The sequence below is a fragment of the Coregonus clupeaformis genome, chromosome 26 (assembly GCF_020615455.1).
Source record: "Coregonus clupeaformis isolate EN_2021a chromosome 26, ASM2061545v1, whole genome shotgun sequence".
Lineage (NCBI taxonomy): Eukaryota > Metazoa > Chordata > Actinopteri > Salmoniformes > Salmonidae > Coregonus > Coregonus clupeaformis.
This window is the reverse complement of record NC_059217.1, coordinates 36,165,344-36,179,004: the sequence shown is the minus strand read 5'-3', so window position 1 is coordinate 36,179,004 and position 13,661 is coordinate 36,165,344. Positions and strand designations below refer to the sequence as shown.

The window sequence follows — 13,661 nt, the reverse complement described above, 5'->3', positions numbered from 1 at the left end:
ACGCTGTTTCCCAATTGTCTATGATTTTGGTGAAACGTGATCAAACCAAACCAAACTACCTCAACAGGAACTGACGTTGTGTCTGCGCGAGCGAGTGGATGGATAAAATTTGTAGCTGCAGGAAAATGGCTAGAAACATCGTACCGCTAAAAGGTGAGAAATTATATGTATTTACCGATCATATATGTATGTAAAAGTTAAGATACCGATAACTATATTTGGCCAAATTCGGTCAGGTATTCGGGCTTTGCGCGCACTCAAAATCCTGCGTTTCTTCCTTGTTGTGTTTAACTTTGTTGGCAGGTCACGGAGTGCTTTAAATTATTGAATCAGTGTTGTGCAAAGTTCTGATCAACAAATATAAACATTTGACGCCTCGTGAGCACATTATTCCAAGACGAATGACACGTAGTTATGCCACCGTCGCGTACCAACGTGGATTCGACGTTGAAATTCACTTCTCTAGCTCTCTGTCTGACTATTTGAAGTTAGTCACTGTAGCCAAAGTTAGTCACTGTTGACAAGTTTATTCACTGAATTATCTCTAACTAACTAGTTAATCAACTCAATTATTATTTTCAATTTGTAAAATCCTACTTGACACGTGTACACATCAAAGTACGAATTGTATTTGTGGCAGAGAACTAGTAGCTAATAGGCTAGGCTTCAAAGTTCAAGTCGAGTCAGGTGTGCACTAGCTCTCGAAAACCCTTCTGTATGTAACGTCCGGGTTTTCAGTGGTTACATTTGCCCACATTTGGCTCCGTGTAAACTACAATTGATGCTGTGTTTTTAACATTTAGAAACATCAGTCGCTTTCGAAATTGTTTTCGAAACATGCTGATATGCCCCTTATTTTTCATATAAGACAGAAATAATCTTTCCCCAAAAAAAATACTTACTGTTGCAGTTTTGTACATAACCATACACTGTGCCTCCAGTTGAACTACACTTCCTCCCCAGTTAGTTTACACACAGGTGTTTGGAGCAGGCTTGATGGCACAGGTGGCAGCGTAAACAAGGGCTGTAACATGGATATGGCCGTGTGGGAACACTACCCTATAAAGGTGTGCAGTAATTTAACATTCCCCCCCCCCAGTTTTTTGTTGTTGTAGCTGATATGAAAGATACATTCCGAATTTTTCCAAAACAGTACTGCAAGCGATGCATGTTAATGTTTAGACTAAGCGTGGGTGCTCCTAACAAAAGAAGATACTATCGTCAATAGGCGATAAAGTAGTTATCGTCAATGAATGGGGGTAGGTGTGCACCAGAACCAGTATCTGTGCCCCAAGAGAGCTCAGATTCAAACTCTCATTCACCAGCTCTGCAAGCTTTATAATGTCAAAATATGTTCGTTGATCACCCAATATGGAGTTTCGCTGTGCAACAAACTCCTGTTACGGCGGGTATGTACTTCCCAAAAAAATCTAAATAAAAATCTACATAAGCAACCGAAAGAATGCATATTCGGCACCTCCAATCACTCATTACTGCAACAAACAGGTCGGAAGTCTGCAGCAGCTCAATACATTGGAGGTGCCGAAGAGGCATTTTTTCCTCTGTTTGTATATTTTTATTTAAACCTTTTTTGGAAGTACATACCGCAGTAACGTGAGTAAATGAAGATAGTTGCTCAGCGAAACTCCATATTTGGTGAACGAACGTATTTTGACATTACAATGCTTGCGGAGCTGGTGAATGGGAGTTTGAATCGGAGCACAGATACTGGTACAGTGTGCACCGACGCCAGGTAACGTTAGGCTACCATATCATTTTGATGACAGGTAGACTACCGTATCAGAGGATGTCCTTTGTTTAAAAAAAAACAACAACATGAGCGTATGTAGCTCAATTGGTAGAGCATGGCGCTTATAACGCCAGGGTAGTGGGTTCGATCCACGGGACCACCCATACCTAAAAATGTATGCACGCATGACTTTAAGTCGCTTTAGATAAAATTGTCTGCTAAATGGCATATTATTATTTATTATATTTTGTATTATATATTTTATAGAACATCTTGTCCTTTTACCAGAGCCTTATTTTTGAAGCACTGATATTGCATTACCACCAATGTAGGCCTATGTGGATAGTTAAGAGCTATGACTGTGTGAAATCTGTTGCCCAGCCTGTCGGGGAAGACATTTGGGCTAACAGAATGGGGTGACAACATTTGCTCAATCAAGACTCAAGTTCAAAGCCCTTTCAGCGTCATTAGAGGTGGATCAAGTGATTTTGCGGGTTCCCAAGTATGTTCTTTGTCATTGCTGACTGCCTGTTGCCTCCTGCTTAGTTGTCATGGCTGCTGCTGATCAGGGGTGAGTTTCTCAAACATAAACATACTTTTAAAAATTTAAATCATCGTTCTTCCATTGCCTAGCAATTATCTTAGTGTTAAAGTTGATCTTTATGGTTTTGTGAAACTTAGCCTAGTTACCGCAGAACAGTTGGTAATGTTACTACAGAAAGACTGGAGAAGCAGGTCATGCTCTCATGCTCCTTTAAGTGTCCGATAACTATTTGCCCACTCAACAGAAATGTTTCCCAGAGGGAAAGGCAGGATCTGTGTCTAGCTAGTTTTCCATCCATTGGTGACAGATTTTAATGCGAATATAAAAAAATCTGCATAAAGAAAATATGCGCATTTTCCCACTGGTGGTGTTTTCACACAACTGACTTGTAGCGGATAAAAATCAGTGCGTGATGACGTAGTGCACACAAGGTATTTAATGTGTTTCCATCACATTTTAAACTCTACCGATAGTTTTGTCACAAACTGTTGCGTTGAATAGCAAATATGCCTACTCTGGCACGTGCTCTCTAGCTAACAGCTCGCAGATAGTGTGGGTAGGTTAGTCTACATGATGACATTATTATGGATAAGAGCGATAATATTTGTATTTGTCAAACGGCAGTCAAGCATCGATCATCATGTCACCAGTGTAAGGACCTCGATATTTATTGGAAAGGAGCATCAAGAGCACTGTGCACTTTCACCACCCTGTGAATTTCATCATAATTTATTTCATCTGTAGCCTAGTAAACTGCATGGTTTCTCAAGTCATAGTGGGAGAACCACACACCATAGCATCGCGTGACTTCAAGTTTATTTCGATATGATGGTGTCGTGATGTTTTTTTTAAATACGGTATGACTTTACTCGCGTAACTGTGGATGGAAACATACATGGTTTGTGACAGAGTTTGCATGTGGGAACCATAAGCATGAAAGTGCACATGTACTGTTAGTGTACTGAAGTTATGAACTAACATTTTGAGTTAGGCTATTGCCACTTTGTTGCATACTTTTACCTCTCAAATCTCATCTACATGGACATAATGTGACATTATAGTTGTGTATAGGGTATTGGGACTCTAGGTTCAAGCGTGGACACTAAAGTGATGTCAGAATGTGTTTCTTTTTATAAATGTTTTGCATCAGCTCTCTGTTGAACCCAAAGCAGCTTGGAAGCTCAGCATTTTAGATTTAGCCCAGCCAATGGCCATCACTGTACAAACGGCATTTTTAAACGTTATAAGCATGACCTGGTTACTCATTCCTGTATTAAAGATGTTGTTTTGTACTTTGATCTTCTGCCCAGTAGATTGTTGGCAATTTGAAATGGAAAAGAGCCCATTCTACTCAATCGAGTGAACAAATGATCTCTGGAAGTTCAAACTCAATGTAATTTGTTGTCGTGACCCCTGCATCCTTAAATGATTCTAGTCAAACAGACATTTCCACAGTAGTAGAAAAACAGTAGTAGGTAGCTTCCAGTATCGTCCGTCTTTTTAACCCTTGATACTTTAATATGGTAAACAAGCAATGTTCTCAGATCCGTTTTGAAGTCGTTAGGGAATTTAGCCCAACATGGTTTACAGCGCCACAGATATGTTTAACTTTGAGCCTATTCCCCGAGTGCTTTCTTTCTTTTTATTTCACCCATTGCCTTTTAAGGGCTTCTAAAACATGATGCCCATCTCGGGTCAGGACCTTTTGTTCTGTGGCTGTAGGTTTAGCCTGCCTTCCTGCAGCCCCACATAGTAGCCTAATGTGTAGGCTAAATGTAAGAGACATTTGGGTACATTCTGTTTGAAATTATTTTGGCTCATGTCAATCCATTTATATTAGAGAACAACAGATATGTATTTTTTAGGGGGTGACGCTGATACCAATTTTTTGGGGACAAGGAGGCCAATGACCAGTATTCGATATAATTGAATTAGAAAATGTGGATACAATTTTCCAGAGACAGCCATGTATGCATAACTGCGTCAATTTTAAAATCTAACAATAAATTGAACTTTGTTTTTGCCAATCTAACTACATAACAACATAATGGTAATAATTTTATTTGAATGGTAAATCTCATGATAAACTGGGTAAATGTAAGATGGCATTGGCCTACAATACAGGTGAATGCATATTCAATAGGAGTGTGTGCATGCATTGAGTTATTGAGCTTGTTTTGGCTGATCAGTGGAGTCTATGGTGCTGCAGATGACAATCTGTTTGCCTTCCATTTGGGACTTATATTAGCCTACTGATCAACAACATTTGCATAGAAACATCACTCCAACATTTCACGCCTGTGTTGAAGGACATCATATAGGCCAGGGTTCTTCAATTCCGGTCCTGGAGGGCCGAAACCTTCTGTTTTTTATTTCTACCTGGTAGTTAATTGCACTCACCTGGTGTCCCAGGTCTGAATTAGCCCCTGATTAGAAGAAGAGGATGAAAAACAGAGGTGTTTCGGCCCTCCAGGACCGGAATTGAAGAACCCTGATATAGGCACTGCTGTTTGAGAATATAAAAGCACATGTATTCAATGCAAATGCATTCAACGTAATGTCATGATTTGTGATCACGGATGCTTATGAAACCATATTCCGTGATCTGGATATATATTTAAAAAACAATTGCTGTCAGGACGAAACGACTCAATTGGCTAGTTCAGCTATCGGTCAAGAAATGGGCGGGCTTTAACTTGATCCTACTGCTACGATTGGATAGAGCGAGGCTGTAACTCTGCTCCCTTACACATCTCCTCACATCTCTCTCCATCGCTCACATCACTTGCTGCAGTTTACTGCTGCTATGACAACTAGCTCAATGGCGATGACTTTTGCTACCAAGCCATCAATGTAAATAATAATATCTGAGAAGCGAGGGTAGGAAAAAATATGAAACGACGATGCACGTTCTGTCTGAATGGCTCAAATCTGTCCATAGTTTGAGAAGTGAGAACGCACACATGCGCTGATCTACAGCTTTCTTGGTCCTTAAACATGCAGGAAGATTCTTAGGTAGCTAAACCTATTGCCAACCTTTATTTTGGCATTTAAAAACGCCTTTCCCTATCACAACAATAATGTAATCCGACTATCAACTGTCAATTTATGGTTAAGATTGCAGTTGGTCTGATCAGCACACCAGTGAATAGTTAACATTACACTGCAAGTCGAATGGCTCGTTGCCGAAAATGGTGCATGTTCAAAATGATAACCAGCTAACGTTAGCTAGCTATGTTGGCTATTACCTCCTATCTGATATCTTAGCGCCATGTATATCTAGCCAGCTAGCTAACATAGTAGCTAATATAGCTAGCTAGCTAACATCACAGATGAAAGGGTTAGTTATCGTAATCTTTCCTAACAAGTCACATACAGTGCATTCGGAAAGTATTCAGCCCCCTTGACTTTTCCACATTTTGTTATATTACAGCCTTATTCTAAAATTGATTCAATTGTTTTTTTCCCTCATCAATCTACACACAAAGCAAAAACAGGTTTTTATAAATTTTTGCTAATATCAAATTTTCATAAATATTCAGACCCTTTACACAGTGCTTTGTTGAAGCACCTTTGGCAGCAATTACAGCCTCGAGTCTTCTTGGGTATGACGCTACAAGCTTGGCACACCTGTATTTGGGGAGTTTCTCCCATTCCTCTCTGCAGATCATCTCAAGCTCTGTCAGGTTGGATGGGGAGCGTTGCTGCACAGCTATTTTCAGGTCTCTCCAGAGCTGTTACATTGGGTTCAAGTCCGGGCTCTGGCTGGGCCACTCAAGGACATTCAGAGACTTGTCCCGAAGCCACTCCTGCATTTTCTTGGCTGTGTGCTTAGGGTCATTGTCTTGTTGGAAGGTGAACCTTCAGCCCTGTCTGAGTTCCTGAGCGCTCTGGAGCAGGTTTTCATCAAGGATCTCTCTGTACTTTGATCCATTAATCAATCTTGGTTTCATCAGACCAGATAATCTTGTTTCTCATGGTTCGAGTGTTTAGGTGCCTTTTGGCAAACTCCAAGTGGGCTGTCATGTGCCTTTCACTGAGGAGTGGCTTCCGTCTGGCCACTCTACCATAAAGGCCTAATTGGTGGAGTGCTGCAGAGATGGTTGTCCTTCTAGATGGTTCTCCCATCTCCACAGAGGAACTCTAGAGCTCTGTCAGAGTTACCATCGGGTTCTTGGTCACTTCCCTGACCAAGGCCCTTCTACCCCGATTGCTCAGTTTGGCCGGGTGGCCAGCTCTAGGAAGAGTCTTGGTGGTTCCAAACTTTTTCCATTTAAGAATGATGAATTCCACTGTGTTCTTGGGGATCTTCAATGCTGCAGAAATTGTTTGGTACCCTTCCCCAGATCTGTGCCTCGACACAATCCTGTCTCTGAGCTCTACAGACAATTCCTTCGACATCATGGCTTGGTTTTTGATCTGATGTGCACTGTCAACTGTTGGACCTTATATAGACAGGCGTGTGCCTTTCCAAATCATGTCCAATCAATTGAATTTACCACAGGTGGATTCCAATCAAATTGTAGAAACATCTCAAGGATGATCAATGGAAACAGGATGCACCTGAGCTCAATATAGTCCCATAGCAAAGGGTCTGAATACTTATGTAAATAAGGTATTATAGTTTAAAATTGTATAGACATTTTTGCAAATGTATTCACCCGTTTTTGCTTTGTCATTATGGGGTATTGTGTGTAGATTGCTGATCATTTTATTTTTATTTTTATCAAGCTTAGAACAAGGCTGTAACGTAACAATGTGGAAAAAGTCAAGGGGTCTGAATACTTTCCGAAGGCACTGTAGCTAGCTTGCTATTGCATGCATGTATGTCCGGGCACGTCGACACGAGCCTTATTAGTGAATTAACTAAATTTTAATATTTGCAACAGGAGTTCGATTTTGGTCACTGTGTCAATCAATTGCTCAATACTGCACTTTTCTGTTGGAGAATGGGCTAGCTTGCTGCTAATTTTCCCAGCTAGATTATTCCTCAGCTTTGTGCAGTGCTCGTGGCTCAGGCGGTGAGTGGCGGCTGGCATAGCAGCAGCTTTACTATAGGCAAAGACTACAAAAGGCCAATATCAGCTGGATAATTCAGCTTGGCCGATTATCGGCCGTTCTCTCATTTATATTGCATATAGGCTTACATCTGCTAATTCTTCCTCAGGTACCCTTCCTTTGAATGGCATTGGTAGTCCTTCTGTATATAGGCCTGATCCCTTACTGTAGCCCTTTCAATTCAAACCTCTGCTCAGGGACCCCTAGCCGTTCCATGTATGTGAACTGTTCCAGAGAGCTAGTACACCTGATTCAACTTGTCAACTAACTGTCAAGCTCTTGATTAGATGAGGTGAGCTATTTTAAGGCCACAGCAAAATTGTGAAACGTTTGAAATCCACCAGCCAAGCCTATAGCATCAACAGATGCCATAGCCCACTGCATCTACTCCAAGTATAGGCTACTTTTTAAAAGGAAGACTCAGGGCAAAACTTAACAAACTGCCAATTCTAGGCTACATGATGACGAATCGAAGAAGAAAGAAAATCATCCAGTACCACCACAGTCTGCCTTCCTGTTTTCTTTACCCAGATCAAACTCGGTCGACGTCTGTCTGGCAGAATGTGGCTTACTAGACAAATGTTTGAGTGCTGCTCCCGCCGTTGGTTTGCCACCGCTGGAATCTCTGCCCAGGATCTGATATTAGCACAGCTGATAAGACACTCTTGGGCCATAAGCGTACAGAGAGCGAAAGAGACCCGTCTGGCTGCCTTGCATGCCAAATTCCTCACGCACAATTGCGCTTGGCTAGCTAGAGATCCCAGGCACAGCTATTCTTCACCACTATGGGAAGGAAGATCAGGAGAGGGGCTGTGTTGCCTGGGGGAGAGAGATCTGACTGAGGGCCTGGGTAGTGAGGAGGAGAAGAAGAGAGCTGTGTCGTTTGAGGAACTCAATGAATGCACACATATTGCAACCAGGGAGTGGTTTTTATCACAACACGTAGGCCTGTTAATGTTCTACATTTGAAATAGATTTTGTAAATCGTTATCCAATATTTTGTTTCGAAAGTAAATAAATAATAATAATCAGGCACTGTAATATCATGGTATCATTATTTAGCCTGTCTATGAAACCTTTTATATAATAATATAATATAATATGCCATTTAGCAGACGCTTTTATCCAAAGCGACTTACAGTCATGCGTGCATACGGCATCATCATTTGATTAACTACACACCCATATCATTATGGTTGTTTGATCATAAACAACTGCGTCGTGTCAGTTTTCACGAAGAGCCTCTGATAACATGGCTATTACTTGCTGCTGTATGCGACCAACAATCAATTTCAATGAAAAGGGCCATAAGACTGCAGTAGATGTGTGTTTGCCTGATTCTCAACTCTTAACTCCAAAAACACACACAAGCCAAATAAGTTGGACAACCACAACACCTGTAACAGTCAATCAAAACATTGATCCGTACTGTAGCTACACACAGTCAAATCAGTAAGGAAGATGTTTTATTTTGAAGCACATTGTACTGTAGTGTGAGACCCATGTGACAGTCCTTGTGCTAGCCAGGCGCACTAAACTTTTTAGCAGGCCTTTTATGGATTCACCTTGACCCTGACTGTGCATCATTGTGTATGTGGGGGTGTCGTGGATTTTCTCTCTGCCGTCTCTACATGTTGAACAACTTTGATACTTCAGGATGCCAGTAAGCCTCTTGCTCTGATGTCTTTACAAGCCACAGTTAGAATGGTCCTGTGTGATTATAGCTGATATATTTTGGTAATAGATTTTAAATAGCCTAGCTGTAAGGGAACAATGTATCGGCATTAGTATCAGTTTATTTATTTTTTTGTCTTGCAGATTTTACCATTGGCTATGGAAATGGCTCACTAAATGCGGAACAGATGCCTCAGTCGGACCCTGTCGTGGTTGTAGAATGTTCCTGGTGATGTCTGTATTGTTCCTGGTGATGTCTGTATTGTGACTTGTGCTCTTTTCCCATCCTTTCCCAGGTGTTTGAAGAAGCAGATCTCCTGTCTTACCTATTGTCACCAGTGCTGACTACAAACTCTACGTACATGGCACCCTCAAATTGACACCATGGCCCAGATATCCAGTGGTAATGGGTTCAAGCTGGACGTGGCCCAGCCCATGGGGGTTGTGGGTAAGGAGGAGGCCCTTCGCATGGAGGCGGAGGCCTTAGCGAAACTACAAAGGGAGAAGAGACACACGCTCACGGCGACCACCACCTTCTCTTCCACCTCCTCTTCTTCTGCTTCCTCTAAAAATAAACTCCCCACCACCGCCGCTCCAAGGCCCACTCCTTCCTCCAGCAGCCGACCAGAGAAGGACCTCATCGTCTTCCCCGAGGCCAAGAAGCAGGCGGAGAAGGACAAGTTCCGGGACATCGACGTGGATAAGCTGACCAATGAGGAGCTGGAGAAGCTCCTGCTGGACGACAGCTTCGGGGCCAACAGCCGCAAGGCCTCGCGGCCCTCCTCGCTGCTGGGCTTCAACCTCAGCGCCTCCTACCCGGGGGGCCAAGCCACCTGCAGCCCCTCTCCCTTCCCCAACGGCCAGTGGACGCCCTCCATGCTCTCCACGCCCTCCGGCTCCGGCGTGTCCACACCAAACCACCAACAGGCTCCCATGTTCCCCACTGCTCCGTTTCCCAAGCCCCAGACCTGCTCCTTCCAGAAAGGCTTTTCTCCAGCCATGCCGCCCTACATGGGCTTGCCTGGCCCGCAGACCTCCTTCATGGCCTTCACTCCTATCCAGCAGCCCGGAGCCATGGTGTTCCAGCAGCCCACCGTCACCCCGGAGATGGCCAAGCTCTTTGACAAGATCCACAGCACCTCAGAATACTTGAAGAACGGCAGGTCGGCCAGTACTGACCTGGATGCTGCCCCGACCAGTGCCGTGTCGCTGGCGCCCAACCCACCGCCACCTGCCGTGGAACCACTTGCAGTCAGCCGCTTTGAGTGGCTGGACCTGGACCCGCTCAACAAGTGCAAAGCCGAGTGTGAGGAGGGCACCTCACCGAGCGGCACCGTGAAGGTGGTGGGAGGGCCAGCCGGCGGGGACCCCTGGGACGCTGTGCTGCTAGATGAGACGGAGGGAGGGGCTGGCGGCAGCAGTCCACCAACTGAGGTGAAGGGTCAACTCGCAGGTCGCTCTCAGCCTCGGCAGTTGTCGGTGGGGGCGGGGGTCACCAGGAGCCACTCCCTCACCATCCCAGAGTCCTCGTCCCAGCACAAGCCAAACAATCAGGTATGTCTAGTCCTCTACTTGCATAAGACGATCATACAAACTCTCTCCAAAACAACTCTGTACACAACCACACCACAGCCAAAACAACCAAGTTCTACCATGGCACAGCCAAAACAACCAAGTTCTACCATGGCACAGCCAAAACAACCAAGTTCTACCATGGCTCAGCCAAAACAACCAAGTTCTACCATGGCTCAGCCAAAACAACCCAACGTAGTTAAAGCACTTTAGCGCAACCAAAATATTAAAGGGTCCGTTCATCAAAAGCCGAGCCAAAACAAGGTCAAGTCCCACATCAATTACATCATAACGGCACTGCCGAAACCTCAATTTGGTCCCTAAAGCAAATACCACTAGCAAAGCAATCAGTAATGGTTGCAATGCCCATTGCCCAAACTATGGCTGCGTTTAGACAGGCAGCCCAATTCTCTTTTGACCAATCAGATCAGCTCTGAAAAATATCTGATGTGAAAAGATCTGATGTGATTTGTCAAAAGACCAATTGGTGGGAAAAAATATCAGAATTGGGCTGCCTGTCTAAATGTAGCCCTTGTGACAAGCCAAAACAAATGGGTAAGATTCTAGCACAATACAATTATTAAAGGGGTTCAACAAATCCCAGCCAAAACAACTGGGTTACAAGTCCCACATCATACTAGCACTGCCAAAACATCAATTTTGGTTCCCAAAGCATGTAGCCAAGTAGTGTGGTATGGTTGCCAACACCTTGTGAAGGCTTGACCTCTATACCTCCACTCCTTTTTTTTTTTTCAAATCCTTTTTGAGAGGAAAGATGCTCTTTCTACGCTAAATCTGTCTATTTTAATCAAAATGTCTGAGATTTGGGACAGGACCGAAGGCATGTGGCACAGAATAACATTAGCCTCCATCCTTTTCCTAAAAGTGAGCAACCATCTGTCTGAAGCATTGTCAGTGGGTTTGAGCTCAACTGAAGAGAGGTCACAGAATTGTTGTGTAACTTCTTTATACACACAATGACTCGTCTGAAATTACTTTATTTACTGTGTCTCTTCCCTTTTTTAGTCTGGTTTAGTCAGAAAATAGATTTTGGAATGAGAGAATGAATGAGTAGTAAGGCCTAGACTGTGTGTGTGGTGTTCCCAGAAAGCCCACTTCCTGTCTCATTGTGTTTCTCCGTGTCGGAACAGGACAATTGGCTGCATTCTTCCCACAGAAAGACCATAATTTCCGTTCTGCATGAGACGATTGTCTTAACTATAAACGGTGTCATTCGGTTTTTCCCCCACTGTCTCAGAGGCATAGTAATAAGCAGGACACCTGACCAATTGTGCTATTTTGACTATGATGGTCAAAAGTAGTGCACTATGAAGTGAATAGGGGGCAATTTGGGTGCAGCCTTTACGAACCTCTTGCTGTAACGATAAAAGCCTGAGGATGGATGAAGCCCAGGGGGAATTGACATCATCCTCTACCAGTCTCAATATGTGCAATGAGTAATGGCGGCGGATATATGTATAATTTTTTGCGCTGATCCTAACTCTTTTTGTACATAATGTTTCGGCCATCGTTTCAAATGACCAAAAAGAGCTTCTGGACATAATAATATAATAATAATATGCCATTTAGCAGACGCTTTTATCCAAAGCGACTTACAGTCATGCATGCATAATTTTTTTTGTGTATGGGTGGTCCCGGGGATCGAATCCACTACCTTGGCGTTACAAGCGCCGTGCTCTACCAGCTGAGCTACAGAGGACCACATCAAAACAGAAATTACTAATCTCGATTTGGATGAGGACTTCTATTTCAACGAATCGGAGGCGAAGGACATAATGCTCATCCCTGGCCAGGCCCAAATCCCCAACACTCAGCGACGATATAGAGGTTGGCATGCGGAATATCTAACGAGACTGAGATGGTGAGTGGATAAGTCACTATTACCATCCGTTCTATTGGCGAACGTGCCATCATTGGAAAATAAACTGGATGAGCTCCGTTTGAGACTATTCTATCAATGTGATCTGAAGAATTGTAATATCCTCTGTTTCACCAAGTCGTGGCTGAACAAGGACATGGAAAATATAAATCTAGATGTTTTTTCTATACATCGGCAGGACAGAATGGCTGCGTCGGGGAAGCTCAGAGGAGGGGGTGTGTGTCTCTTTGTCAACAATAGTTGGTGCACAATCTCTAATATTAAGGAAGTATCGAGGTTCTGCTCGCCTGAGTTAGAATACCTCAGGATAACATGTAGACCATACTATTTACCAAGAGTTTTATCTATATTTTTTGTAGCTGTCTATTTACCACCACAAACCGATGTTGGCACTAAGACCGCACTCAACGAGCTGGCGCTTGTAGAGCATGGCGCTTGTAACGCCAGGGTAGTGGGTTCGATCCCCGGGACCACCCATACGTAAAAATGTATGCGCACATGACTGTAAGTCGCTTTGGATAAAAGCGTCTGCTAAATGGCATATTGTATTATTATTAAAAGCAAACAAGAAAATGCTCACCCAGATGTGGCGCTCCTAGTGGCAGGGATTTTAATGCAGGGAAACTGAAATCCATTTAAAACTAATTTCTACCAGCATGTCTCCTGTGCAACTAGAGAAAGAAAATCTAGATCACCTCTACTCTACAAACAGAGACACATACAAATCTCTCCCTCACCCTCCATTTGACAAATCTGACCATAACTCCATCCTATTAATTCCTGCTTACAAGCAAAAACTCAAACACGAAGTACCAGTGATGCGCTCAATATGGAAGTGGTCCAATAAGGCAGGACTGTTTCGCAAGCACAGATTGGAATATGTTCCAGGATTCATCCGATGGCATTGAGGAGTTTACCACATCAGTCACCGGCTTTATTGATAAGTGCATCGATGACGTCGTCCCTACAGTGACCATACGTTCATATCCTAACCAGAACCATAGATTACAGGCAACATCAGCACTGAGCTAAAGGCTAGAGCTGCCGGTTTCAAAGAGCGGGGCACACATCTGGACGCTTATAAAACATCCTGCTATGCCCTCCGATTTAACCATCAAACAGGCAAAGTATCAATACAGGACTAAGAGCGAATCCTACTACAC

At 43.4% G+C, this 13,661-nt stretch overlaps 1 protein-coding gene across 1 annotated transcript in view; it reads left to right on the top strand.

Moving 5' to 3' along the window:
• The first annotated feature begins 80 nt into the window (after nt 1-80).
• The window catches only part of LOC121540715 (phosphatidylinositol 4-phosphate 3-kinase C2 domain-containing subunit alpha-like), an 83,934-nt gene continuing 70,353 nt past the window's right edge, over nt 81-13,661 (top strand). Inside the window, exons 1-2 of the mRNA XM_045207839.1 lie at nt 81-153; nt 9,323-10,580. Coding sequence (XP_045063774.1) covers nt 9,411-10,580 — 1,170 coding nt within the window. The 5' untranslated portion in view covers nt 81-153; nt 9,323-9,410. The remainder of the gene's footprint in view (nt 154-9,322; nt 10,581-13,661) is intronic.